The following is a 27,109-nucleotide window of genomic DNA, read 5'->3' on the forward strand; positions in this document are numbered from 1 at the left end:
GCCACTGCACTCCAGCCTGGGCGACAGAGCGAGACCCTGTCTCAGGAAAAAAATACAAGTGGGCTTATGAATAAAATCAGAATAAAAAACAACAGATCTTTGCCTCGACCAACCGCAGCCCCAGCGAGGCGCACGCGCAGGCGCGCGCTCGACGGTTCCGCGCGTGCGCACAGGCAGGGAGCGCGCGCCCCCTCGGCAGTCTTAGGCCTCCGGGGGCTGCAGTTGCGCGGCTCGGCCACTGCGCGGCGGTGACGTGCGCCTGGGCGGTGTCGCGGGCTGTGACGTCACGCCGCGCGCCGGGGCCAGGAGGAGGCGGGCGAGGGCGGCGCGTGCTCTGTGTGCTGGATACCCGGAGACCCCGAGACAGGGGAGTCTCGGCGGCCGCCGCCGTCATGGTTTCGCGCTTGCAGCTCCCGCCTGAAATCCAGCTGGCACAGCGTCTGGCGGGGAATGAGCAGGTGACCCGGGACCGGGCGGTGAGGAAGCTCCGGAAATACATCGTCGCCAGGACTCAGCGGGCCGCAGGTTGGTGGAGGTGTGGGCGGCTGGCGTCTCGGGAGCCGGCTGTGCTGGGGCGGGTGTGGGCGGCGGCGGCCGGGGCTGGGGGCCCTCGGAGTCCTATGGAACCTCCACGTGGCCGGGCCAGGCAGGCGGGGCCCATGGGCCTGTTCCTGCTGCTACCGGTCCGCGGTCCCCGTGGCCGCTTTCCCTCGTGGTGCAGTGACTTCTGGTCCCTCTGCGAGGACGCTCCTCCCCAGCCCCCTAACTCCTTTCCTAGCTCAGACATCCCCTCCCTCAAGTAGACCATGTACTCCTGCTGCCCTGCTGTTTAGGCACCCAGTATTTTTCCCTCGTGGCAGCATTTCCCACTGTTAGCAGTTTTCTGTTTGCGTAATTATTGGATTGTTTTCCGATTTCCACTCAGGATATCTCTGAGGGCCGAGAATCTACTTCTTGTTCGTGGTACCTGGTGGTTCTCCGAGCGTGGTCCCCCATCAGCAGTAGCATCCCCTGCACATTTGTTAGAAATGCAGATTCTATGTCGGGCGCAGTGGCCCAAGCTGGTAATCCCAGCCACTCGGGATGCCAAGGTGGGAGGATCGCAAGAGCCCAGGAATCCAGCCTGGGCAACAGAGCAAGACTCCATTTCCATTACAAAAGAAAAAAAAGAAATGCAAGTTGTAGGGTCCTAGCCCCGCCAAATCAGGACTAGCATCTGCTTTATGAAGCTGTTGGAGTGGTACCGATCCCCACACTCAGCTTGAGAACCACTGCTATAGGAACAGCTTGCCAGACATAGGATTTAAGTGAATGTCAACTGAGTAATGTTTTAAATTAAACTTTTTAAAAAATTTTTCTGAGTGAGACAGACCTCACTGTCATCCAGGGTGGAGGAGTGCATTGGCACCATTATGGCTCACTGCAGCCTCTACCTTCCAGGCTCAAGTGAGCCTCCCATCTCAGCCTCTCTAGTAACTGGGACTACGGGGGGCGCTGTGCCACGAGGCCAGCTAAATTTAGTATTTTTTGTACAAATTGGGGCATTCCTATGTTGCCCAGGCTGGTCTTGAACTCCTGGCTTCAAGTGATCCCGCCTCAGCACTCAATTCCAAAGTGCTGGGAGTACAGGCATGAGCCACTGCACCTGGCCTGAGTAATTTCTGTTTCTCTCCCTGGCCAGTCTGAATGCCTGAGTTCACTTTCTTCTTTTTAATATTTGAGATATATTACAGAAAAGTGCAGAAACGCTCAGTGTAATGCTGGATGAATTATCGCCAACAGATTAACCTGTGTGGCCACTGATCAGCTTAGGAAACGGTCGAGGTTCGCAGTTTTGAATTTCCAAAATGGAGTACGGTGCCTGATACCTTGTAGATTCGCAGTCAGTTTTACTGAGTGCGCGAAGTGGCAGTTACCTGAAGGAGCCGCACAGCCATGGGCACAGCAGGTTCTGGGTTAGAAGGATTGTTTGAAGGGGAGGGCCAGATTTTGCCCCCCAGTTGCCTTTACAGTAAGTGGGACTTTGGTCTCATTCAGGCAGTCGTGTTTCTGTGGCTTCCTTCCTGGCACTCGAAGGTGCGGGGTTCATTTGGTCCAAATATTGCTGTTTTGCTGCAGGTGGTTTTACTCACGACGAGCTGCTGAAGGTGTGGAAAGGACTGTTCTATTGCATGTGGATGCAGGACAAGCCGCTCCTCCAGGTGAGTGGAGTGAGCAGCAGAGAAGGTGCAGAAGCAGCAGGGGAGGATGAATGGGCATCTGGTCGACCCAGTTTTTTTTTAAGACGGAGTTTTGCTCTTGTTGCCCAGGCTGGAGTGCACTGGTGCAATCTCAGCTCACTACAACCTCCGCCTTCCAGTTTCAAGCAGTTCTCCTGCCTCAGCCTCCCGAGTAGCTGGGATTACAGGCGCCCGCCACCACGCCCCGTTAATTTTTTGTATTTTTAGTGAAGGCGGAGTTTCATCATGTTGGCCAGGCTGGTCTTGAACTCCTGACTTCGTGATCCGTCCGCCTCGGCCTCCCAAAGTGCTGGGATTACAGGTGTGAGCCACCGCGCCCGGCCTAGTCCACCCAGTTTTAATATGGCCAGAGACCGTGGGGAGGTCGTGTAGCCTTGGTGCTTGGTTCTGCATGGCTGGTGGGTGTGGGCCTTTGGTTCGGTGAGTCTTACACTTGCTGAGGTCGTTGATGTGATTGACTGAGTCGTGCACCATAGCCGCACTGGCATATGGGTGAAAACTGGGTTTTGTGTTTGTCCTGGGTTGCAAACAAGTGCTGAAATAGTGGAAACCAAGGGGCAGAATTCAAGTCTCCTGAGACAAGGACTTCTCCTGCTAGCCTTTTTCAAACATTGTTTCTCAAATTGTGAATTTTGTGCTCTCCTTCAGAATCTCATGGGTAGTGAGGATACTTAGTTAAATTCAAGGGGAGGCTATGAAATGTCTCTTAGCAAGTGCCCTGGGCGATGCATGGCGCAGTGATGTAGGCAGATAGTGAATGATCTATGGGGTCTCGCAGCCCTCCTCCTCCTGATGGTTAGGGGGCTGTGAGTCCCAAGGCTCCCTTCTGCTCTCCCACGTCCCTCTTTAACCATGACTCTGTGGCTTTAGCACAGCCCCTGTGAGGAGGACAGTGCCTGCCGTGGTTGTGTGAGAGGCTGTTGACCCCCGGATGTAGAGGGGTCTTTTGCAGCAGGGGTGAAACCTCCAGTCCACTGAGCTGAGACCCCCTGGAAGCCGACTCTCTGTGATGAGTGAGTGAGTGGGTGGTTGTGTGTGTGTCATTGTGAGAGCCTGGTGCTTTAGGGGCTGAGGGCGTTTTTCTTGTTTCCTGCACAGGAAGAATTAGGAAGGACCATTTCCCAGCTCGTTCATGCTTTTCAGACCACGGAGGCGCGTGAGTATGCTCTGCCATAGTTGGGTACATTTGTAGATGTCAGAACCTCTGAGCATCAGAGCCACCAGACACAGGAGGGTTTGTGTTCTCAAATCCAGAGTAAGGAATGCCTAAGAGCGAGAGCGCGCCAGCTGGTGTCTGTGGGTGCTTAGCATGTGTGGAATGCTGGTGTAGGTGTTCAACATGGATTAGCTCATTTACCCAAAACACTCATTTTGAGTCTAACGGGCTAATATCTTACATTTTAAAAATAAAATGAAAAGCCAGGGTAAAGTCATCAAGAGATTTGACTGAATTCCACCTGATGGACGTGAGGTTCCTGCAGTTGATTTTCTAACTCCTCCGTTCTCTGGTGACCGGAGTTGAGAAGTTCTTACCCTGCCTGTCTGTGGGACTCACTTGAGGAGCCTCTAAATATTCTGATGTCCAGATCCTGGTCCAGCAAAACCCAGTTCTAGGGGTAGGGCCTGGGCATCAGTGTTTTTATTATTTATAATATGTAAAGAAAGGTTCCTCCATGTTCTCACCTCACTTCCCAGAGTGGCTTCGTGCTCCTCAGTGGTTCTCTTCTGGCTTATTCCTCCTCCAGAGCACCTGTTCCTTCAGGCCTTCTGGCAGACCATGAATCGCGAGTGGACAGGCATCGACAGGCTGCGCCTGGATAAGTTCTACATGGTGAGGCAGCCGCCAGGGCGCCGGCCAGTGGGGGCAGCGTGGGTCTCAGTGCCCGGCCGGGCAGAGACAGGCAGCGCCTGGGCAGGGAGGCGACGTGAGGCAGTGCGACCCTGAAGCCAGGGTGGGAGGTGGAGCCGAGGCTCTGGGCGGTCCCTGCCCAGGGCTCTGCAGCATTGTCGGTCTCTGAGGGTCATTGAATGGGCAAGGAATCCGACCCATAAAACACCACACAAACTTTTGGTTCAGAGAAGGAAAGTGACGATTGCCCTCCTGGGGAGAGTCGATGGTGACACCGTTGTTACTTTGCCAAGGAGGCCGTGAGTTTGGAGGCACAGACTCCAGAGCTGCGGTCGGGCCCTAGCGTGAGCCCTGGAGTGCCTGGCCTGCGAGGCTGGGATGGCTGGGTCACAGTGCGGGACTTCCTTTCCCTCCTCCCGCATTGTATCCCCATTCAGGGTGCTGATTTGCCCTGAGAATGCTGGGGAATACGGGTTTAGAAGTGCAGCATGTTGCTGCCCGGACCTGCTTCTCTCCTTCCCTCCTTCCCTCTTGTTGAACCATGAGGTCTCATTACTGAGGTGGTGGCCATTGTAACCTTAGAGCAGATCTGAGATATAGAGACATTGTCACTGTGTAGGAGTCAATCACCCAGTGGGGACGCTGAAAGGGGCCATGTCTGGGCTTCACTGAGGGCAGATGTTGATCTGCCATTCTGGCTTCAGTGTCCAGCTCAGATTCGGGCCAGGATTATACGGACAGTGTACATACCAGTGATTCTAGAATTGGAGACCAGGGCGGGAAAAGCCTGGAGCTCAAGAAGGAAGGAGGCTCCAGGGCAGGCCAGGGGCCCGGCCATGCACTCGACAGAGTGCAGACTCTTAGGGACAGCGGGGCTCTGCAGGGAGGCCACCCCACTGGTTTGCTGAGATGCAGCTGCTGGGTCCTTGGATGGATGCATTCTGCTGCTTTCCATGGCTCGTTTCCGGGCCCCTTGTGTGACTGAGTCTGGCAGCACAGCCTTGCATCAGGGCCGGCCTCGGTGGCACTGCAGGGTGGCGTGGGGGATAGACCTCCCGTGTCTACAAGAACAGTGTCCTGGCTGCTGGGCTGTGCTCTGTCATCGGGACTCCTGGGGGTCTGCGTGTCCTCTGCTGCTCTTGACTGCGGCTCACACCTCACTGTGGGCGTGTAGGCATGCTGGGTCAGTAGCCTAAAGCGGGGACAACTGCAGAAGGGTGTTGAGTCCCATGGAGGGAAATGGCATTGGGGGGCAGATCTGGAGCTTCATTCACGGGTGAGGCTTGGGAGCGCCCTCACTGCGTAGCGCACTGCAGAGGAAGTGAGCTGTGTTCTCCCACTGGGGAGAGCCTGGCGAGGGCCAGCCGTGTTTCAGACCCGGTTTTGCGGAGGGCTCCACTGCCCGTTGGGGTAGCTGTGCCTCTTTCCTGGTTCTCCCTTATGAATCAGGGACTGTCTGTTTCAGCCCCGGTTTATGGACTGGAGTCATAGGACTGTCCCCTATTCCCTCCCACCCCCGTGCGCCTGCTTCCAGCCAGCTGGGGCCTTGGAGCTGGGGAGAGGGGCGCATTCTCAGCCCTGGATTCTGAGGGCTTGGTGTTGTATCCTCCAGCGTCTATCAACAGCTCTGGGGGCCGCTGTGTGCCTGGGGCCAGCAGAGGTGACCACGGCTGTGGCTTTATCTTGCAGCGGCTCGTGGTACATGGGGAAGGGTGGTCTGGTGAAGTAGGGCTGGGCTTTTGCTAACACGAACCTCCTTCTGTGTCTAAGCTCATGAGGATGGTCCTGAACGAGTCCTTGAAGGTTCTGAAGATGCGAGGCTGGGAAGAAAGGTGGGTGCGCGGCGGGCCTGCTGTGGGGGGATGCTGCTCTCAGGGACCACAGTCATGTGTTTGTCGTTTGATTCTTTGTCATAAGGAGATGTCAGCCTTTACATTAAAGCATGCCCCCGGTCGTGCTTAGAGATAAGATCTTTTTTAAAGTAAAAATTAGTTTGTGTGTTTGTGGAAATGATGCCATTTATCCTAGGCTTGGAGGCCGGTTCTCACTGGGAGTCAGGAGGGAGTTTTTTAATGAAAGAGCGTCCAGCTGAGGAGCTTCTTATAAAAACACGGCATGTTCCGCTCCGTTAGCAATGCTTTTTGTTTTTTTGAAATAGGTCTCACTGTTGCCGAGGCTGGAGTGCAGTGGCGTGATCTTGGCTCAACTACAGCCTTGACCTCCTGGGCTCAAGTGATCCTCCTGCCTCAGCCGCCCAGCTGGCTGGGACCGCAGATGTGCATCACCAGGCCCACGTAATTTTTGTATGTTTGGTAGAGACGAGTTCTGTCCTGTTGCCCAGGCTGGTCTCAAACTCTTGGGCTCAAGCAGTCTGCCTGCCTAGGCCTCCCAAAGTTGTAAGCAATTTTAATTGCTCCTAATTGTAAAAATATGTAAATTGGCCCGGCGCGGTGGCTCACACCTGTAATCCCAGCACTTTGGGAGGCCGAAGCAGGCAGATCACTAGGTCAAGAGATCAAAACAATCCTGGCCACCACAGTGAAACCCCGTGTCTACTAATAATACAAAAATTAGATAAATACATAAAAAAGAATCAGCAGGCTGGTTATGGTGGGGCGAGGGGATCGCTTGAGCCCGGGAGTTTGAGGCTGCAGTGATCCATGACTGAGCTACTGCACTATAGCCTAGAGTGAGATTCTGGGTTTTGTTTTGTTTTGTTTTGTTTTGTTTTGTTTTTAAAAAAAAGAATCAGCAGGAATTGGACTGTGGTTGCCTGAGTTTCTCCAGCTTTGAGTTGCGTGGGTGATTTTGCAGTTAGGGCAGCGGTGCCTCTGATTTGGAGGGATTTTCATTCTTGAGTTCCCTGGCAGGACTCTGATGCCGGGAGTCTCTTACTCATTCTAGGCCTTAGCACTGTGGATAACCCCGTAGGGGTCTCATGACTTAAGCTGAATTAAATGGTAAAGGGATGATTTTACTTTTGTTAACTATTTTTGGTTTATTACTACAAGAGTATTTTTCGTCCCTGTAACTGAGAATTCAGTACAGGAATCATTTGGAAGACGATGGTGGCTTCCCCCAGTGCCCGGGGTCCCAGTGCTGACAGTGGGGTCCTCTTTTCCTGCCCTCTTGGATCTCCTGTAGGCATAACCGGGCTGTCATTAATATCCATGGCATTGTCACTGGCCTGGAAGTCGGTCCCTTGCACCTGTGTGTCTTCCTCTTGGTCTCAGCACCTGTTCTTGCCTCTGTCTCCTTTTTCCTGAGCCTTAGAGAGCATCACTTCTCCTTTCCATCACTAACGATTCTCCAGCCTTGCTGAGGAGCTTCCTAAATCACACAGTTCACAAATCCGAGTTAGGCAGCTGCATTACTGAGCACCCTAGGAGGTCCAGATGCGTCTAGATGCTTCAGATTATTCTCTGGGGACGTCTAGTCTTCGGATCCGGGCCTGTGATGCCATCAAACCTACCTGCCAGGGAGAGCTCTGGTGCACATCACAGGTGGAATGCGCCGTGCGGCAGTGCCTGGGAGGCCAGAAGGTGGCTCATGGTCCTCGGCCCCTTTCTGGGCCTCCACTTTCCTTTCTGCGTCTGTGCCGTCCTGACGTGTCTTCCCCAGCGGTACTCAGTGGAGACAGTGGAGAGGAACACCAGGCAGGGTGTCTCGTCTCAGCCAAGACTTTCTGTCTGGTAGCAGTTTTGAGGACAGAGGGAAGGCCTGTCTGAATGTTTACACGTGTTGCATCTTGTAGCTGACATGCAAACTCAGGCCATATGTTCTGGTGCTGGTGATGGTCACTTAACTCCCTAATTGCAAGACTGCTTTGTGCTGGAACAGAGCCAGGATCGTTGATCTTCACCTGTGTGGACTTCGGGCCGGCCTGTTTGCAGACAGTGGCACCTGCCTCCACTTAGGTTCCCGTCTGAGCTTGTAACCGCCGGAGAGTGGGAGCACGGCTGTCTTGGGGCTTGCCGAGGCTACCTGTCATATTTGCTTTTCCTTTCCTCAGACAGATCGAGGAGCTGCTAGAGCTGCTGACGAGCGAGATCCTGCACCCCAGCAGCCAGGCCCCCCACGGGGTGAAGAGCCACTTCATTGAGATCTTCCTGGAGGAGCTGACCAAAGTGGGCGCTGAGGAGGTGAGGCTGGGCTCCGACGGGGCGGTGGAGCTAGGCATTTGTGGACGAGGGACTGAGCTCTGCTGGCTTTCCCCATAGCTTACGGCAGACCAGAACCTGAAGTTCATCGACCCCTTCTGCAGAATCGCCGCCCGGACCAAGGAGTAAGTGGTGGGCGGCCTGGTCGGACCCGACTCCTTCACTGAGTTCTTCTGTGGGGCTGCCGTTTTTGGGGGGCTGCTCCCTCCAGGGAAGAATCTGTTGCAGAGTGGCCACTGGCCATGCGGGTGGGCGGGGGTGGAGGGGAGGCTGCAGGGCAGTTGGCGGCTTCTGCTTTGGAATCCAGCATAACGGGCCTGCTCGCCAGCCTCTGCCCTGCCCCTCAGTTCCCTGGTTTTGAACAACATCACTCGAGGCATCTTTGAGACGATCGTGGAGCAGGCCCCACTTGCCATTGAAGACCTCCTGAATGAACTGGACGCACGGGATGAGGAGGCGGCGTCGGACAGTGAGGAGTCCTCTGAGGGCGGTGAGCGCGGAGATACGCTGTCCCAGAAGAGGTCTGAAAAGCCGCCCGCAGATGGGGGTCACGGCACGCCCGGCTCCTCCTTGGGGCCTGTCCTGGGCCGAGCCAGTGTGGTCTCCTGCTGGGTTGCTCCCACCACCTTCTGCCTGGTCCCCTTGTCTCTGCCCCTCCCCACAGTCCATCCTCAGCATAGAAGCCAGAGTGACCTCTGTGGGCACCAAGCATGCGTGTCATTTCCCCTCAAGCCCCCCAGCCTCTGGTGCGCTCCATGCCCTCTCCAGACCCCTGGGCTCCTCAGTCTAACCCAGCACGCCTCTGGCTCAGTTGGCCCCCTGGACTCGTTGCTGCCTTGGTGCCGAGTCTCCCTGTCCCTCCCACCGTCTGTCCCCACCACTCTCTGGGGCTGGACTCTTTCAGCCTCCTGGCCTCTCCCAGCCCCGCAGGCAGTGCTCCACATAGCGTCACTCTGTGGCACGGGATGTGAACCACTCGCTCCTCACGTTCCTCGTTCCTGGCCCGTCTCCCCAGAGGACAGCAAGCTCTGTCCGTACTGACCGTGGCAGGGTTCAGGCCTGAGACCTCAGGGCACCTGGCTGCTGGAGAGCAGACCCGCTCCTCACTGCCTGCCAGAGGCCTCTGGGGGCAGCCGTGGGGTCCAGCCTGGCCCGTTTCTGGTTTGATGCTGCCCTCATTGTCCGAGCCTGCTGGGTGGTCTGAGCTGTAAGTGTGGCATCCTGGTGTTGTGGAGGGTGTGTCTTCGACCATGCCCAGGACCCCCGTGTGCCCTGACTCCGTGTTGTGGCCGCTGTGCCCCTTGGCTTACTAATCAGAAGACCCCTCCGCACCACCCCCAGCACTTGGCCCGGCCACCCTATGCGCGTCTCCCTGTTCCCTGCCTTGCCCTTCTCTCTCAGTAGCTGAGGCGCCTGGCAGGTCCTCCAGTGCCTGCTGCTGGCCCCTGGCTGCCACCTCCAGAGCAGACCCTTGTCACATGCTGCCCCACAGCTGCCTGTTGCCCAGAAATCTTTCTTCGGCAGACAGTGCCATCAAAGCCCCAAATGCCCAGCCTAGCTTGAGCGCCTGACTGAAACATCAACTCCCACAGCTTCTGTTCCAGGGCCACCTTGAGGCTGGACTGAGCTACCCCTCCTCACTTCTGGAACTTTTGACATGGCCTTTGTTGCCCGAGATGCCAGCTTGTAGTCAGCCACTCAGGGCTGTATAGGCTCCTGTGCCCTGGGGCGTCTTTTTTCCTTTCCAGGCCTGGGGTGGCACCTCTCGTCCTGTCGATATGAGATTGGAGGTCACATGGCACCTAGTATCTGCCTTGAGCTGAGGGCCTTCCCGCCTGTGCCCGCGCTCTGACCAGGGTGTGGGGTGGACCCTCCGTTCCCGGGTATTTCCCGCCTGTGCCCGCACTCTGTCCAGGGTGTGGGGTGGACCCTCCGTTCCCGGGTGTTTCCCGCCTGTGCCCGCACTCTGTCCAGGGTGTGGGGTGGACCCTCCGTTCCCGGGTGTTTCCCGCCTGTGCCCGCGCTCTGACCGGGGTGTGGAGCGGGCTCTCTGTTCCCGGGTGTTTCCCGCCTGTGCCTGCGCTCTGACCAGGGTGCACAGAGCGGGCTCTGCGTTCTTGGGTATTTGGAGCCGGCACACGTTGGGAACAGGTCTTTGAGTTCACGGGGTCCCTTTTGTTCCAGGCTCTGTCTGCAGGGCTGAACCTGAGGCTGGTGAGCAGACAGGTGACTACAGGGACAGTGGTGGCCCTGTCCTCCAGGTGGGTGCCCTGGGCTCCTGGCTGTGCCCTCAGCTTTTGCCCTGCTTTGCTGCCGCTGGCCCTGGAAGAGGAAGGGGGTGTTAGGAGGGAGGATGGCAGCCGTCAGCATGGAGAGTCACCCAGACGGGTTAGCTTTGAGGGAGGGATGGGTGCTCCAACCCTGCCCGCCTGCAGGCGAGTGGGGTCATTAAGAGTGGGGCTGGGGCCTGGGGTGGTGGGCTCAGAGGCAGACCTGCATTGTCCAGGGCTGGCCTCACCTCACGCTGACCTCTTGCCTCACACTTGGGCAACCCCCCGGATTTCCTGCGGCCCCTGCGTTGGGGTGCTGGGCTGGAATGAAATGGTGTGTGTCAAGCGGCTGGCCTGTGGGTCCCAGCGAGGAGTCCACTCAGCCAGTGGGGTCTGACTTCAGGCAAATTGGAAACTGAAATGTTTTAAGTTTTAAATATGATTATCTGCAGACTTAATAAAATATGGCCATCTTGGGTTAAAATCGATCAAATTAACTTATTTTATTCCTGCTTGTCTGTGCGTGGCTCATAGAGTTGTAAAGCTGCAGGCAGGCTCCTGGCGGGCGTGTGCCCCGCAGTGTGCATCTCGCAGAGTGTGCCCTGCAGTGCGTGCCCCACAGTGCACCCGCAGCATGTGTGGTGCCCACTGTGCTGTAGAGTGGCGGGGCTGCAGGACCCTCAGTGAGGGTGGGCTGTGTTCCTGTGAGCCGAGTGAAGAACCTGCAAGTGAAGACCAAGTGCCCTCTGGGTCTCAGGGGTTCCACGTTCTCGGAGCAGGCAGAGGGTGACTGACCTTGGCTCTGTGACGTCTGTCTTTTGAAACAGTTTGACTACGAGGCAGTTGCTAACAGACTGTTTGAAATGGCCAGCCGCCAGAGCACCCCTTCTCAGAACAGGAAGCGTCTCTACAAAGTGATCCGGAAGTGAGTGTCTGAGGGGCTGCATCTGCCCTGCTGCCCTTGGACTCGGCCTTTCCTCCTCAGATCTGGGTGCCTTTACCTTGTCCTGGGTCCTTCCGCAGCCCCTGGGGTGGTCCCCGCTAGGACCCTGAGACCCTCCACAGCCCCTGGGGTTCCCCTGGCTAGGACCCTGCAGCCCCTCTAGCTGGAGCTTCCTCCCCCTGCGGAAGCCGCAGCCATGGTAAGTGGGCGTCTGTCTTGCTCTTTCAGGCTACAGGACCTGGCAGGAGGTGAGGACCGGCCGGGCACTGACAGTGGCACCGCCTTGGAGGTGGAGCTCCGTCCTCGTGGGAGTGGATTGTTTCCAGGGGTCTTACAGCACGTGGAGTCTCTGCAGAGAGGCCTGGTGGTGTTCCTGGGGGACAGGGAGGCAGGGCTCAGGGTTCCACAGCTCTCGTTTTCGTGGGTTTTGCTGATTCTCAGACTTGAGTGTCCGCTGGAGTCCCCCAGAGTCTGAGAGACGGTGCTGGCCGCAGGGGCTCCCAAGCACTGACCACGGTGCTGCTGCTGGTCTGTTGTGCAGCACACGTCTGTTCCTGGCGGCATGTGGCGGATGGAACTGGCCTAGGTTATCGGAAGGAGGGTTTCCTAGGGGGGTTGATGGTTAGAGATGAAAGCATTTCCCCCAGTGTTTCTTTTTTTTTTTTTTTTTTTTTTTGAGACGGAGTCTTGCTCTGTCACCCAGGCTGGAGTGCAGTGGCCGGATGTCTGCTCACCGCAAGCTCCTCCTCCCGGGTTTACGCCATTCTCCTGCCTCAGCCTCCGGAGTAGCTGGGACTACAGGTGCCCGCCACCTCGCCCGGCTAGTTTTTTGTACTTTTTTAGTAGAGACGGGGTTTCACCGTGTTAGCCAGGATGGTCTCGATCTCCTGACCTCGTGATCCGCCCGTCTCGGCCTCCCAAAGTGCTGGGATTACAGGCTTGAGCCACCGCGCCCGGCCTCAGTGTTTCCTTAAGAAAAGTTTCAGAGCTGCAGCTCAGGTGGAAGGATTTTATAGGGGATGCCTGCGTGCCCCCCGGCTCCAGAATCAGCACTTCCTGTCTGGTGTTAAGCTCGTCTCTCCGAGCGCCACACCCGCTGCATCCACCAGCCGGCGTGTCACGAGTTGTAGTCCAGGGTTTGTTTTCTTTTTTTAGTTTTTGAGACAGTGTCTCGCTCTGTTGCCCAGGATGGAGAGCAGTGGTGTGATTACAGCTCACTGCAGCCTGGATCTGGGCTCAAGCGATCCTCCAACCTCAGCCTCCCAGTCGCTGGGACCACAGGCGCGTGCCGCACGCCGGCTAATTGTTTCAGTTTTTGTAGAGACGGTTTCGCTGTGTTGCCAGGCTGGTAGTGTGGGGTTTTTAGGACAGCGTGCACCAGTGAGGTGCATGAGGTTCTTGTGTGTCTGGCGGGTTTTGATGGCCAAAGTTCCCTTGTGCCGCCAGCATAGACATTTTTAGGCTGTAGACGTTGGTGTACAGGTTGAGCGTTTCTAATCTGAAACCCCAAAACCAAAATGCTGCCAAGTCCAAAACCGAGTGCTGACAGGAAGCTCCAGGGAAATGCTCATCGGAGCGTTTTGGATTTGGGATTTTGAGATTAGGGATGTTGAGCTGGTGAATATGACAGCAGACGTTCCAAAACAATCTGACATCCAAAGCACTGCTGGTCCCAAGCACGTGGGTTCGTGGATACTCTACCTGTGTCCTAGATGCTTCAGAAACTGGCCTTTCCAAATGGACTTGGGTCTGAGCTGGTTCATTTCAGCTGTGGTGGCGGCACTGAACACGCTGCTCCTGGGTATTACAACAGGGCACTTTCTCACACACGTTGTCGGGAGGTGGTGCTGGCTGGGGCCTGTTGGAAGCAGCGAGCCTCAAACCAAAAGCCCCCATCCCCCCAGAGCCCCCTGACTTCTGCCCTGGTTCTCAGGCATCTTCCCTGAGGACGAGATCCCGGAGAAGGCCTGCAGGCGTCTGCTTGAAGGGAGGCGGCAGAAGAAGACGAAGAAGCAGAAGCGTCTGCTCAGGTTGCAGCGCGAGAGAGGTAGGACTGGCTGGTGTGTTAGTCATGGAGCTGGCGTCCTCACCTGCTTGCTTGTCCCCGGGATGGGGGTCACCTGCAGTGTCTCCCCCTGAAGCATGAGTGCCGAGTCCTCCGTCCTGGGTGCCTGCTATCCCCATGTCCCAGAAATGCCCTGTCCTCGGCATCCCTCCTGTAGGCCTCTCCCTGCCACCCCTACCTGCCATCCTTGTCTGCAGCTCCCCCCAGCTGTGCGCGCTGCCCTCCCTCCCGGTGTGGAGACGATCCTCCTGGCTGGGCTGCCTCTTCCCATGCCTCTGTCTTAGATCCAAGCCCCGTCCCCTCCTCTCCTGCACCCTCAGAGATTCCTGAGCCTCTCCACTTCTGTCCTTGATTTCAGGGGCTGTCTTCCCTCTTGGGCCTCTGGTCACACGAGTGTGTTTGGCATGTGTCGCCCTCATCAGGGGCAACCCAGGGCCTGGAGCTGCCTACCTGCAGTGGAGGGGGTTGAGCACAGTGCCGGGCAGGGCACGGGGCCCATGGCAGGAATGGGGTGCATAGGAGGGAGACAGTGGCTTTGCCCCACACTGGGAAGCCTTACCTGTTACTCTCTCCATGCCAAACCGGCCCTAGGGCCTAGGGATTCACCGCTTCCCGTCCCCGGAGCCCTGTGCCTCTGAGGCCCGTCCGTCTCATTTCCCATGGGGCAGCGGCCTCCTCTGCAGCCGGCCCTTGGCCTGGTTCCCGCACCCGTACCAGACACCGTCTGTGTGGCTCTGTGTGCAGCAAGCTTTGTGAACACTGTCGGCCCTGGCGTTCAGGGCCTGGCACTGCCCAGCATCCTTCTTCCACCTCCCCTTCTACCTTGAGCCCAGTCCTGCCTACTCTGTGCCTTTGCTCACGGGTCTCGCGACCCTGTCCTCACGCTAGTCCTTCCGAGGTCAGCCCTCGCTGGGGTCCTGAGCCGTGTGGGTAGAGCTTGGCGCCCACACTGGACACGGGATGCATCTGGCTGGCTGGTGTGGCCGTGTTGTCCTCCCAGCTCTGTGGTGCTGGCGTCCTCAGCCCAACTTGGAGTGAGTGGAAGGAGCCCATGCTGGCATTCTCTGGCTCATGGGGTCTTGCTGTTTTGTCAGGGAAAGGTGAGCAGGAGCCCCCGAGCCTGGGCATGGAGAGGAAGAGGAGCAGGAGGAGGGGTGTGGGGGCCGACCCCAAGGCGCGGGCAGAGGCTGGTGAGCAGCCAGGCACAGCTAAGCGGGCCCTGCTCCGAGATCAGCCCAGGGGCCGTGGCCAGAAAGGAGCTCGCCAGAGAAGGAGAACACCTCGGCAGCTGGCTGGTGCCCGAGCAAAGGCAGCCAATGTCCAGGAGCCGGAGAAGAAGAAGAAACGCAGGGAGTGACGTGGCTGGGCCCAGGACAGGCAGGGAGGGAGGCCAGGCCGCCCTTGCACCGAGGGATGAGGCTGACTGGGCTGTTCTTGGACTCAGGACCGCAGCTCCAGAACTCCCGTGCCAGGCAGGAGGGAAGGGCGGCACTGGAGAGGTGGGCCTGTCATTAGGGGCCAGCATCCCAGGAGCTGGACCTTTTCCCAGAGCCTCCACCTGTGGCTGTGATGACCTTGGGTCAAAAGGTCAAACTCTGAAGACTGAAACTGCACCTGCAGCAGGACTGGCTGAACCCGCTGTGGGGGGTTCAGAAAATAAAATGTGCGCGGCCCTTGCCGGGGACGTGTCGCTTCTGGTGTGTCCTACAGACGTGTGGGAGGTGGCAGCCGCCAGCCTCTGAGCGGTGTGGTGGTTTATATTCGTGTTTGTGGAAAAATCTTGTAAGACATTTCTCCTTTGACAGAGCCACTCAGCTGTTAACAGGGCTGTCTGGACGGGGCTTTTTTGCTTCCCCCCGAGTCTGGGGTCGTGTTGTGCAGTGAATTCAGTTCCAGTAAGGCCCAGATTGTCTGGGGTGAGCGTGTGTGATGGGAAAGCCTGGCTCCTGCAAGAGGCTCGTCCCTGGAGGCAGGAGCGCACCCACCATCCTGGGTACCCGTGGGTCCGCAGGCTGCGCGCCCCATCCCCTCCACCAGGTCACGCTCCTCATCCTCCATGTCCCTCTCCCCCGCACGCCTGCAGGAGCCTGTGAGGGAGGTGGCAGGTCGCCACTGTGGCAAGAGACCTGTCAGCCCAGGGCTAGCCACCTGCTCGGAACAAGGGCCCATCTGCCGCCAGCGCTGTGGCCACAGCCTGCATAGGTGACAAGGGGCTGCTGTGTTGGGTTTTGCCCGCTTCTGTTCCATGGGTGCCCAGCCAGCCAGGCCATGTGGGGTCCAGCGAGAGGCCTGGGCTTGGAGTGGGCCTGGGACCAGGAAGGACCCCCAGGCTGTGGCTGGCATTGTGCAGACCCTGAACTGCACCCGGTTCTCTAAAACCCTGCTGTATTCAAGTGTCCCCTGACCCCGGGGAGGTGGCGCCTGGTGACACCTCCTGCATCCCACTCAGCTGGGCGGCTGGTGACACCTCCTGCAGTCCCACTCAGCTGGGCGGCTGGTGACACCTGCAGTCCCACTCAGCTGGGCAGCTGGTGACACCTCCTGCAGTCCCACTCAGCTGGGCGGCTGGTGACACCTCCTGCAGTCCCACTCAGCTGGGCGGCTGGGGCAGGCTAAGGATGCAGCTAGGGGCTAAGGAGAAGGCAGGCCAGGGACGCTATTTTAGGGGGTTAGGGTTCTTTCTCCAAAGTAACGTAAAAAGATGCGTGGCCAGGCACAGTGGCTCGCGCCTGTAATCCTAGCACTTTGGGAGGCCAAGGTGGCCGGATCACCTGAGGTCGGGAGTTTGAGACCACCCTGACCGACATAGAGAAACCCCATCTCTACTAAAAATACAAAATTAGCCGGGCGTGGTGGCACATGCCTGTAATCCCAACTACTTGGGAGGCTGAGGCAGGAGAATCGCTTGAACTTGGGAGGCGGAGGTTGTGGTGAGCCAAGATCGTGCCACTGCACTGCAGCCTGGGCAACGAGAGTGAAACTCTGTCTCAAAAAAAATAAAAAAATAAAATAAAAAAGCCTGTCTAACATAAATTGCTGATGGCAAGTGTCAGACCTGGGCAGTGTCCCCTGGGCCCAGGCAGTGTTCCTTGGGCCTGGCCTCTTCACCCCCAGCAGAGCCTGTCGGGAGGCCTTTGGTAGGGAACAGGGTACATCATAATGCTTTGCTGTTTTTGTTGAAGTTTCTTTGGTCAAAAGCTAAGGAAACACCCATGCTAACAGAAGTTTCTGGAAAAAAGCAAATGAGTCACGTCGAATTGCGGTTGTGAAACCAGAAGCCACAGTGACTTTGGATCTTTCATGAGTGTGTTCACAGGGAGAGGTTTTTCACGACTGCGCTGGCACCGTCTTGGTCTGGCTGTTTCCAGGCCATGCTGGGTACACATTCTCCATCTTCAGAATGGTTTTAAATAACCGCATTGTGCTTATGATATGAATTACTGAATTCCTCTCCTATTGGTAGTCTCTTGTTTTTTTATTTTTGAGACTGAGTTTCGAGTCGAGTTTTTTGTTTTTGTTTTTTTTTTTTGAGACCAAGTTGGTGTTTTATTTCCCCACATAAATGGTAGTTCCAGCTACTCAGGAGGCCAAGGTGGGAGAAGCGCCTGCGCCCAGGAGAGAATCCCTGAGAGGTAATTCACATAGAATACAGTTTGCCCAATTGAAGTGTATAATTTGAGTTTTTAGCATATTCAGAATTGTACAGCCATCACCACAGTCAACTCTAGACCATTTTCAGCCCAAAAGAAACTGGGTATGCCTCAGCCATCACCCGTCCGTCTCCCCGCCACCCGCATGGATCCTGCCGGCCTCAGGTTCTGGGCCATGTCTGTTCTGGCCGTGTCGTGTTGTGGGATCACACGGCACGTGGCCTTTTGCATCTGGCTGTTTTCACACAGCAGCGTGGTTCCAGGGCTCATCCACACCGTGGACTCCTTCCTTCCTTATGGCTGAGTGGCATCCCATGGTACAGACGGAGCGCACTGCGTCTGCCCGTTTGTCCACTGATGGACATTTGGGGTGTTTCCGCCTTTGGCCGTCTTGAGTCACGCTGCGGCATAAGGACGAGTTTTCAGGGGACGGATGCTTTCATCTGGGGCAGACGCCTAGGAGTGTTATGGCTGGGTCTTGTGCTACCCGTCTCTAGTCACTTGAAGAACTACTTTCCAGACTTTTCTACAGTGGCTGCATGTGTTGAGTTGAGCCTCGGGGACGGGCTCCTCTCTGGGTGTTCTGCTATGGTGAGGCTGATGGCACCCCAGGAGGTGACTTTTCAGGACACTTGGCCCAGCCACTCTGAGTTTGTGACCAGGACAGGAAACACCTGTGGTTCCACTCACCTGTGTGGAGTGGGGGTAACAGCACAGGGCTGGGATGAGGAGGATGTTGCTTTTTCCTGGAAAAACAATCTCTCAACCTTACAGCAATGTGGCAGATACAGAGAGCATTTCTCCCCCGAGCCTTTTGAGAGCATGTCCTGACTTAGCGCCCCAGCACCCTGGATACTTTGGGGAGGATTTCCTCCTACAGAGACAGTCCCGTAACCACAGCACAGCCGTCACATGGCGAACTAGAGCTGGGTGTGGTGGCACGTGCTACAGTCCCAGCTACCCTGGAGGCCAAGGTGGGAGGATCGCTTGGGTCCGCGAATTTTTGAGTCCAGCCTGGGCAACATCGAGACCCTGTCTCAAACCAGAAAAAATCAGGAAATTTGCGTGGATACCTCACTGTGTCCAGCCCTCGAACCCTCAGTCCTTAGTTGTCTCAGTGAAGTCCTTTACAGCCCCAGGGCCCTTGTTCAGATTCTTCCATGTGTCTGAAGAGCTCTGGCTCCTGTGAGGGGAGGGTGGTGTTTAGAAGTCGATCTGGCTGGGTCCTTGCTAGTCAGATCTCGTTGTTCATAGACACGCTCAGCGGGCAGAGCTGGGGCAGTGTGTGCACAGTGCGTGCCTGTTCTCTGCCTGTCCCTCCAGCCCGCCCACCAGCCACCCTCCATCCGTCTAGACTCAGGTCTCCAGAAAACACAGAACAACGAATGGGGGTGTCTGTGCGCTCCAGCTGCCAGCACAAAATCCTAGGGACTGTGCAGCTTAGGCCTGGGAAGGTGAGTTTCCGTTCTGGAGGATTCTGAGGGCATGTCGGCAGGGTTGCTTTTTCCTGGGCCCCCTCCTTGGCTTATCTTAATCAATGGCCGCCACCTCACGGTGTCCTGACCTCTCTCTTTTTTTTTTTTTTGGAGAAAAGGTCTTGCTCTGTCACCCAGGCTGGAGTGCAGTGCCATGATCTCAGCTCACTGCTACCTCTGCCTCCCAGGTTCAAGCGATTCTCCTGCCTCAGCCCCTGAGTACCTGGGATTACAGGCATGTGCCACCATGCCTGGCTAATTTTTGTGTTTTCAGTAGAGTTGGGGTTTCACTGTGTTGGTTAGGCTGGTCTCGAACTCTTGACGTCATGATCCGCCCACCTCAGCCTCCCAAAGTGCTAGGATTACAGATGTGAGCTGCTGTGCCCGGCCATCCTGACCTTTCTTACAAGGACGTCATTTAACCCTAATGACCTCCCGAGAGGCCACATCTCCAGTCACACTGGGCATTAAGGCTTCAACATGTGCGTGTGGGGGGACACAGTCCTGTCCGTAGCAGGCGCGCGTGTGTGGTGGCGGTGGGGGGAGAGTGCCCTGTTTATTGTGAGGAGTCGGCTCACACGACTGGGGCTGGCAGTTGGGAATTCTGCAGGGCAGGCGGCCGGCTGGAGACCCCGGAAAGTCCTCAGGGGAGGGGACCCCGGTTTTTTAAGGCTTTGGCCAGGCGGACTGGATGAGGCCCCCTCCGCGGAGGCCCCCCTGCTTTCCTCAGTCCACCGATTCAAATCAGCCTCGTTCTGGAAACACCCTCAGGAACATCGAGGTGCTCTGCCCGAAGCTGGGTACCGGGACCGGCCACAGCGTTGGCCACTCACTGTCTTATCTGCTGCCCGTGCCTACCCCACTCGTGTTGAGCTCTGGGAGGGGCGGTACCTCCAGCTGTGAGACACCCGGGTGTATTCTAGGGTTTCCCTTCTGTGTTTGAACCTCCTTCCCGAAGGAACTCGGCTTCCATTACCCCCGATGCTCGTTTCACGCAGAATCGAGGCCGGGCGTGGGTGCCGCGCCCCGTCCCACGTGGGTGCCCTCCTCACCCTTGGCTCTGCCGCCCTCGCAGGAACCCTCTTGCCCGGTCACCTGCTTTCACACCCTGGTTCCTGTGCGGCCCTGACACCAGGACACCCACTCCTCACCCAGCCTGGGCCGCCGTGGCCCCCCTCCCCCATGGCACAGCTCTGCCCTTGTTGGCCCCATCTGAGGTTCCCAAGGGAGCCTGAGGGAGCTCACAGGTGCCTGGTGAGCAGGGGTCTCCTGGATGCTCCTCTTCCAAGCTCAGAGGCAGGACCTGGCAAGAGGCAGCACCCCACCTCCCCATTCAAAGCCCACAAGGAGGAAAAAAGAAACTTCTTGACTCACCCATCACGGAGACCCGAAGCCATCCCGAGAGGTGTGGCCACGTGAGCCACAACGCTCCACGCTGGGTGCGGGCGAGGGGCTTCCAGGGAACCTAAGCCTTTTTAAAGAACAACTTAAAGATGTAATTCATGCGGCGTTCAGTTCCCTGCTGTGGGTGCACGATCGGGCGGCTGTGCACCGTAGCACAGTTCATCTTAGAGCGTCTCAGCGCACCACAGAGCAAGTCCTCACGCAGGGCCCCCTTTACCTGGAGGTGCCTCCAGGGAGGGGCCTGTGGACTTGCAGGGTGGTGAGGCGAGTGTGTGCATGTACAGCTTCCTCCAGCAGCTGAACAGTCTAGAACAAACATGCTGTGTTCTTGCTGACTTAAGAGCTTCAGTAGCAACTCACGCCGCAGCTTCACAGTTGACAGTTGTCACAGGCTCTGCTCGGAGGTGACATTCTGGGGACCGAGCAGCAGCTCTGGAGTTACTTAGAGGGGCCGTCTCCGGGTGGCCCCCTGCTTTTCTTCCTTGCCTTGCTACCAGTAGATGGAGACCCCAGCTGCGGTCCTGCCAGCCCACCGTGGCTTACATGCCAAAGGCTCTTCCCGGCAGGCTCTCGGCCAGCCTGGGTCGCCAGAGGTGCCCATTTTCCTGCGTGGCATGGCCGAGTAGAGCCAAGAAACAGCCTTGAACCACAAGACCTCTCCCTCAGCCAGAATGTTCTCTGCATGAGCTGCTCATGCTCAAATATGATCGTGACCTGTAACTTCTCCCGGTGGGCCCTGCGGGAAGCGGCGACATTGCCCGGGCGAGGGAGGTAAGCAGGGAGCAGCCCCCATGAGGGTGGGCCCTGCAGCTGCGGCCGGGGTGAGGGGAGGGGCTGAGGGGTGGACGGCAAGTCAGGCGGCGCCCTGGGTGCTGTGGGGCAGTTCACGCAGGAGTGTTACCTGACCAGGCAATTTTGGACCCACTGTCTGGCTGTGGGATCGAGGGTGGGTTTGGGGACAGTTCTGGAGCAGCCCTGGGATTGGAACATGGACCCATGTCTCCCTGAACTTCCACGGTTGTGTATACTGCCTGATAAAGATTGACGGGTAATGGGGACTGTCCCCCTCATTAGCCCAGAAGTTCCCCTGAAGGGCACGGGACCCCATGCGGTGACTGTTGAGGCCTGGACGGTGGTGGTGGATGAAGAGACCTGGTTTGCAGTGTGTGTGGTGCTGTGGTCTACCAGAAGAGGGCCCAGGCATGGACATCCATGTGCCCAGCCCCCAGCCCGCGCGGTAAGGAGCCAGCCCCACAGCCGCAGCCTGGAGTCTGAAAGGGAACATCTCCATCTCTGATGGGAACCTTTTCCCCAAATGGACTCTTCTACTGTGAAGAGAACGGCCGGCACCGAGGTGAGCCGCTCGGAGATCATCCCTCCAGGCATCACTTACGTGAAGAGAACGGCCAGCACCGGGGTGAGCCGCTCGGAGATCATCCCTCCAGGCATCACTTACGTGAAGAGAACGGCCGGCACCGAGGTGAGCTGCTCGGAGATCATCCCTCCAGGCATCACTTAGCTGCACACGGGTCTGATTTTATTTCCTGAACCGTATTCAGCCGGAGGGAGCTGCCGCAGACTGCCTCGGACACTTCCCGCGGGGGCCGTCTCCCCAACGCGCGGCCTCTCCCCCGTGTGGCATCACCTGTGGGTTCTCACTGCGTGGAGCCCTGGCCTCCTACTGTGGGGAGGATTGGCCGTTGGGTTCTGGGTTCCACAGTCCACAGAGGGCAGCCTGGCCCTCTCTGTGCCTCCCCCAGGGATGTTGCCACTTCTTTGTCCCCTTGTGTCACCTCCCCAGTCACCTGCCCTCTAGGACCTGCATGGCTGCAGTCCCACTGGCTGCCTCTGGGGGGTGCTCATGGCCCTGGAATGGGCTTGGGGGAGACTACGTCGCCCAGGGCCTCTCCAACCCTTCCTCCAGGCCTCTGGCTCGACCCCTTCTTGCTGCCCCATGTGACCCAGGATCCCTTTGGGTGAGGGCCTTGTTCTCTCCCTGAGCGGAGCCTCTGCAGGTGCTTCGCAAAGGCTGGCACCCACCTCTACCCGTGTGCCACGGCCTGGGATGGACCCTGCAGCTGTGGCCCTCCTGGCACTGTCCCTACCCTGTGCCCTGGTGGGTGTGCAGTAGGGACAGGCACCCTGGGGTCCTTGGAGGCTCAGCCTCCTCAGCCCTCACCCCCGAGACCCCACTGTGGCCCCTGTGTCCACTCGGGGCTCATCTCAAGCCTGACCAGAGGTGGGGAGGGGGCAGAGGGGGCCACATAGGAGCCTGTACCAGCCTCTTCCTCACCATGGGGTGGGGGCACTTCCTTCCCACGGGGTCTCAGGCTTGCGGGCTCCGCCCAGCTGCCCAGGCCCCAGAGGGCACTTCTGACCCTTCTCTTTGGGGTCTGCCCTGGGGGGCTCCAGGCCACTCATTCCACCCTGTCCCTCTCCTGGAGCCTCCAAGCACCTCAGTTCTGACTGTGGGGAAAACAGAACCCTGGGAAGAAGCCTCTCGGCTGTGGGCAGGGGAGGGCAGCCGGAGTCCCAGCTGCCCCACAGGGCCATTGGGTGAAGGCAGAGCCTGGGAGGAAAGTCAGACCCGCGCATGGGCCCCGTCCTGTTGGTGCCGGCGTCCCTGAGCGAGTAGCCACCTGCCGCCCCCTGGAAAGAGGCAGCTTGGAGACGCAGCTTCAAGCCTTGGAGTCCCGCCCAGCTGCTAGCAGCCCCTGGGTCATGGTGCGAAGGGGAAGGGAAGGGTGGGGGCTTGAGGAGGAGAGAGAGAGGAGTGTGCCCAGGGCCCCCGAGGGCCAGTCTGGAGGCGTGTGGGGTGAGGTGGTGCTGGCTGTGCCCCTGTCTGAGATTGGCAGAGGGAAGGCACCTGGGGCTGAGCCAGGGTCCCCAGGCCAGTCCCTCACTGCTCTGGGGTTTGGTTTCTTCACCTGCACAAAGGGTGGGTCCTGTGCTCTCCGGAGGCCACACGGGGCCTCCCTGGGGCACTGAGTCTGATTTATTTCTGGAAACTGAGGCACAGGAGGACGTTGATAACCGGCCTCCCGCTGTCCTCTTTCCCAGGGGTGCAGCTCGTCCATCCCCAGGGTTTCAGATTTGCCCAGCATGTTGCAACAACTGCCTGGCACTCAGCTTGCCTGGTGCCGCCTGGCCCCAAAGCCTTTCCCAGGCCTCACAAGGGCAGCACAGATGGGGAAACTCCATCTGCAGGGGCGTCACCCCCGAGAGATGTGTCTGCCCCACGCCACACTCCCTCGACGGTCACGTGGGTCCCAGGAGGGCACGTGTGACTCTTCCCAGGGTTGCAGCGTTGGGGTGTGCCAGCCTGGCCCCGTGGGTGTGGAGTGCTGTGGACCCCTCGGTCCTCCCGACCTTGTTTCCCTTTGACATAGAAGTCTGCATGGCATGAATTCCAGTGACAACAGACCGGGCGGGCCAGGCTCCCTGCGCCCCTGGTACCGCTGCCCAGGGCCGGTCTCTGCAGTCACCCTCCTTCCTTCCTAGTGGCTCCTCCCTCTCTCCTTTGTTCTTCTTTCTTTTCCTGCCTAAGTGTTTCTCCAGTCCCTCCTGCGTTAAGTATCTGTGCTGTGCAACAGCTGTGCAACAAATTACCTTGAGCTTGGTGATTTCACCACCACTGCATGTCAGCGCCCAGCCGTAGTTGAGGGTTTGGGAGGTATGGCTGGGCCCGCCCAGGGTTCCCAGGCTGAAGCAGGTGCTGGGGCTGCCAGGCACTGGAGACTGGGCCTCTCCCACACTCCCTGGTTGTTGAGAGGGTGCATTCTTTTTTTTTCCATGTCTTCTAGGGGATGCACTCTTGGCTGTAGGCCTCCCGTTTCTCTCATGGGCTATTCCTGGGGTTCCCTCAGATCCTGGAGGTACCCACAGCCCCCTTCCCTGAGGCTTCCCCACCCCCACACCTTGCTGCTTCAGTGCCAGCAGGAGAAATTCTCTCTCATCAGCTTCCTCGGAGAAGGGCTCACCTGGTCAGGTCAGGCCCCACGCTCGGGTGGGCACAGTAGGGCGCACTCCGTGATGCACCCAGAACCCGCCCCCACAGCCCCCAAGTCCTGGCCGCTGGCCGCAGCCCTGCACCCCTCTCAGAGCTTGAACCAGGGGCAGTGCAGTGGGCAGCCCCTTGCCTCTCCTGTCCCTGGAAAACTCTGCTCTGGGCAGTTTGGCGGAGAGTGAGAGGATTTGAAAACGTTGGTATGTGGCAGGAGCTGGCATATTCCAAAAGTGGCTCCAGATTCCCTGGGCGCGCAGACCATCCACCCTGGTGCCACAGTACCTGATCCCCATGGCCAGGGCATTGGCGAATAAGGCAGGAGCAGGGAAGGGGCATTCTGGGTCCTCCCTCCTTGCCTTGACCTACGTCCCAGGTGACCCAGCGAGGCCCAGACCCCTGCCCCCTGCCCTGCCTCACAGTCAGGCTTCCATGTTCATCCTCATCCTCAGCTGAAGCTATGTCTCACATGGTCCCCCCTGAGCCCCCGTGTCGCCCTCAGGCCCCAAGTGTGGGGCCTGGCCAGAGGCAGGTGGGTAACAAGGAATGAGTATAGGGCTTATGGTGCCATGGCCTGTCTGCTGCCTGGTCTGTCCTAGGGCCAGTGGCCCTGTCCCTAGGGTGTGGGACACAGGTCCCATTCCCCGGGGAAGTGAAGGGCGCAGGCAGCAGGCAGTCCCGTCCCCTCCCCTAGGGTGTGCCTGGGTAGCTCCTGGGCTGGCCGACTTGGAGCTAGCCTGAGTGCAGGTTTTGAGTCTGAGCACCAGGTCTTCACACTGCCCCCGGAAGCCCTTGGGCACCTCCTGCTATGTGCCACTTGCCCTGGGGTCTGTCCCTCCCTTGGACAGACAACAGTGTCCTACTTTTTTTTTTTTTTTTGAGACAGAGTCTCACTCTGTCGCCTAGGCTGGAGTGTAATGGTGCGATCTCGGCTCACTGCAACCTCTGCCTCCTGGGTTCAAGCGATTCTCCTGCCTCAGGCTCCTGAGTAGCTGGGATTACAGGCATGTACCACCATGCCCAGCTAATTTTTGTATTTTTAGTAGAGACAGGGTTTCACCATGTTGGCCAGGCTGGTTTCGAACTCCTGACCTCATGATCCGCCCGCCTTGGCCTCCCAAAGTGCTGGGATTGCAGGTGTGAGCCACTGCGCCTGGCCCATAATGTCCTGCTCTTGCCCAAAGGCTCTGAGCCGTTCGGGTCCCCTGGACACGGAGAAGCCACAGCCCGGTGCCACCTGTCCTTTCTCTCCACTACTCACAGAGGCCGAGGTCTGCACACCCATGGCTGTCCCAGGCTGCCCACCAGGAGCTGCGTTTTCACCGGCCAGGCTGTTTCTCAGCCCTGCAGTTCCCAAGGAAACGGCTCCCAGGCCAGCCCGGACGAAGTTCACTTTTCTCCCAACTGAAACGAGGCTTAATTGAATCCAGCCTCCGCTCCCCGCACCTCCACATCCTGAGTTTCTGCTCCGGTTCTCTCAGCCTGGGTCAGGCTGAGTGGATGATGACACTGTGTTCTGGCCTTGGGGTTTAGGTCGGAGTTGCTGGGGCCTGTGTGAGGTGATCACGGCGCTCTGTGGAGAGGGAGGGAGCCGCAGGTGAGCCCTGGACCACAAACTGCCCGGAGTTGGGCTGGCTGGGGCAGGAGGGCTTCTTTCGGGCACCCTTCCAACCCGTCAGTCAGCCGTGGGCTGCCCTTCCATTGGGATGCAGGGCAAACCTTGATGAGATTTGTTCAAGGTGAATGTGTGTGAGGTGTGAGCCACCGCTCCTGGCTCATAGTGTCCTACTCTTGCCTCTCGCCTCGGGCGAGGGCCCCCAGCACCCGGGCTCAGCCTGTTTTGGAGGCAGGAAGGAAGCAGGAAGACTCCACAGTGAGTGCAGTGGAGAAAACAGAGCAAGGTGAAGGATCGGCCGTGTGGAGGGCGAGCGTGTGGTGTGTGGTCAGGGGAGGGCTCCTTTGGGCAAAGATTTGACAGAGGCAAAGCCAGGAGCCAAATGGATATTTGGGGCAGAGAGGAGTCGGCGACAGGAGTAGCCAGTGCCAAGGCCCTGCAGGGGTGCACCTGTGTGTAGACCGATGAGGGGGCTGTGGCTGCAGGGGAAAGGTGGGCGGGGCAGGGGGGGCAGCAGCGGAGAGAACAAGTGGCCCCATTCTTCAGACCCCTGTGTGAGTTTGCTCTGATGGCTATGACAAAGGACCTCAGGCTGGGGCTTCAGCAACCCACCCAGATTCTCCCGCAGTCCCGGAGGCTGGGGCCTGAGGCCAGGGTGCGGTGGGGCTGGTTCCTGAGCCTCTCTCCTGGGCGGCCTCCCGGCGCCACCTCCCTGTGTCCTCGCAGGGCTGTCCTCCTGTGTGTCTGTGTCCTTATTGCTGCTTATAAAAACACAGGCTGGGTGGGGTCCACGCAAATAGCCCTATTTTAATTTAAAAAATTTGTTTTTATGTTCTGGCTTCTCAATAAATTTTTTTTTAAATTAAGGTATTTGTGACACAAAGATCATATATTTAAGATACAATTTGCTGATTTATGACCTATTTTTAACCTAATCGTCTTTTTTTTTTTTTTTTTGAGACGGAGTCTTGCTCTGTCACCCCAGCCTGGAGTGCAGTGGTGCGATCTCGGCTCACTGCAAGCTCCACCTCCCGAGTTCACGCCATTCTCCTGCCTCAGCTTCCCGAGCAGCTGGGACTACAGGTGCCCACCACCATGCCCGGCTTTTTGTATTTTTTAGTAGAGACGGGGTTTCACTGTGTTAGCCAGGATGGTCTCGATCTCCTGACTTCGTGATTCACCTGCCTCAGCCTCCCAAAGTGCTGGGATTACAGGCGTGAGCCACTGCGCCCAGCCGCCTGGCCTCTCTTTTTGAAAAGAAGTGACCAACACATTTTACGAGATAATGTAATCTCAACACCAGACAAACGAGGACATTACCAGAAAGGATAAGTACTGGTCAATCTTAATTATTAGAAAAATATTTTTAAAAAGAGCAAAGAAAATAACAGCAAAATTCGTCAAGCAATGGATTTTGTCCCAGGAACTCAGGTTT

General features: G+C 57.7%; 2 protein-coding genes and 1 pseudogene across 4 annotated transcripts; 2 read left to right on the forward strand and 1 right to left on the reverse strand.

Moving 5' to 3' along the window:
* Nucleotides 1-286: 286 nt before the first annotated feature.
* On the forward strand, nt 287-15,204 carry RRP1 (ribosomal RNA processing 1). Of its 3 annotated transcripts, none has more exons than XM_073010949.1 (13): nt 287-525; nt 2,119-2,201; nt 3,339-3,396; nt 3,986-4,071; nt 5,860-5,921; nt 8,102-8,231; nt 8,310-8,374; nt 8,597-8,787; nt 10,431-10,510; nt 11,347-11,444; nt 11,691-11,710; nt 13,396-13,509; nt 13,886-14,615. In XM_073010949.1, the coding sequence occupies exons 1-13, from the start codon at nt 393-395 to the stop codon at nt 14,044-14,046; spliced, it is 1,281 nt and encodes a 426-aa protein (XP_072867050.1). In that variant the 5' UTR covers nt 287-392; the 3' UTR covers nt 14,047-14,615. The 3 variants fall into 3 exon arrangements, with proteins under 3 accessions (XP_072867050.1, XP_072867046.1, XP_007967763.3); XM_073010945.1 differs by lacking the exon at nt 13,886-14,615 and adding an exon at nt 14,622-15,204 and having other exon boundaries at nt 290-525; XM_007969572.3 differs by lacking the exon at nt 13,886-14,615 and adding an exon at nt 14,622-15,204 and having other exon boundaries at nt 290-525; nt 8,597-8,739; nt 10,434-10,510.
* Nucleotides 15,205-19,525: 4,321 nt separating this feature from the next.
* LOC140710087 (uncharacterized) lies at nt 19,526-26,583 on the forward strand. Its single transcript, XM_073010952.1, has 4 exons — nt 19,526-20,827; nt 21,131-21,293; nt 21,393-21,536; nt 25,323-26,583. Exons 1-4 carry the CDS (start codon nt 20,739-20,741, stop codon nt 25,590-25,592), a joined length of 666 nt encoding a protein of 221 aa, XP_072867053.1. The 5' UTR covers nt 19,526-20,738; the 3' UTR covers nt 25,593-26,583.
* On the reverse strand, nt 21,858-23,460 carry LOC119619409 (uncharacterized protein FLJ46757-like; annotated as a pseudogene).
* Nucleotides 26,584-27,109: the final 526 nt, after the last annotated feature.

The sequence above is a fragment of the Chlorocebus sabaeus genome, chromosome 2, assembly GCF_047675955.1.
Source record: "Chlorocebus sabaeus isolate Y175 chromosome 2, mChlSab1.0.hap1, whole genome shotgun sequence".
Classification (NCBI taxonomy): Eukaryota; Metazoa; Chordata; class Mammalia; order Primates; family Cercopithecidae; genus Chlorocebus; species Chlorocebus sabaeus.

Coding starts and splice junctions, on each gene's coding strand:
- RRP1 (XM_073010945.1), top strand. CDS start 393: ATGGTTTCGCGCTTGCAGCTCCCGCCTGAAATCCAGCTGGCACAGCGT. Junction 8,232..8,309: donor CCAAAGTGGGCGCTGAGGAG/GTGAGGCTGGGC, acceptor CTTTCCCCATAG/CTTACGGCAGACCAGAACCT. Junction 13,510..14,621: donor CAGGTTGCAGCGCGAGAGAG/GTAGGACTGGCT, acceptor CTGTTTTGTCAG/GGAAAGGTGAGCAGGAGCCC.
- LOC140710087 (XM_073010952.1), top strand. CDS start 20,739: ATGAGCTGCTCATGCTCAAATATGATCGTGACCTGTAACTTCTCCCGG. Junction 20,828..21,130: donor ACATTGCCCGGGCGAGGGAG/GTAAGCAGGGAG, acceptor CCCCCTCATTAG/CCCAGAAGTTCCCCTGAAGG. Junction 21,537..25,322: donor AGAGAACGGCCGGCACCGAG/GTGAGCTGCTCG, acceptor CACTACTCACAG/AGGCCGAGGTCTGCACACCC.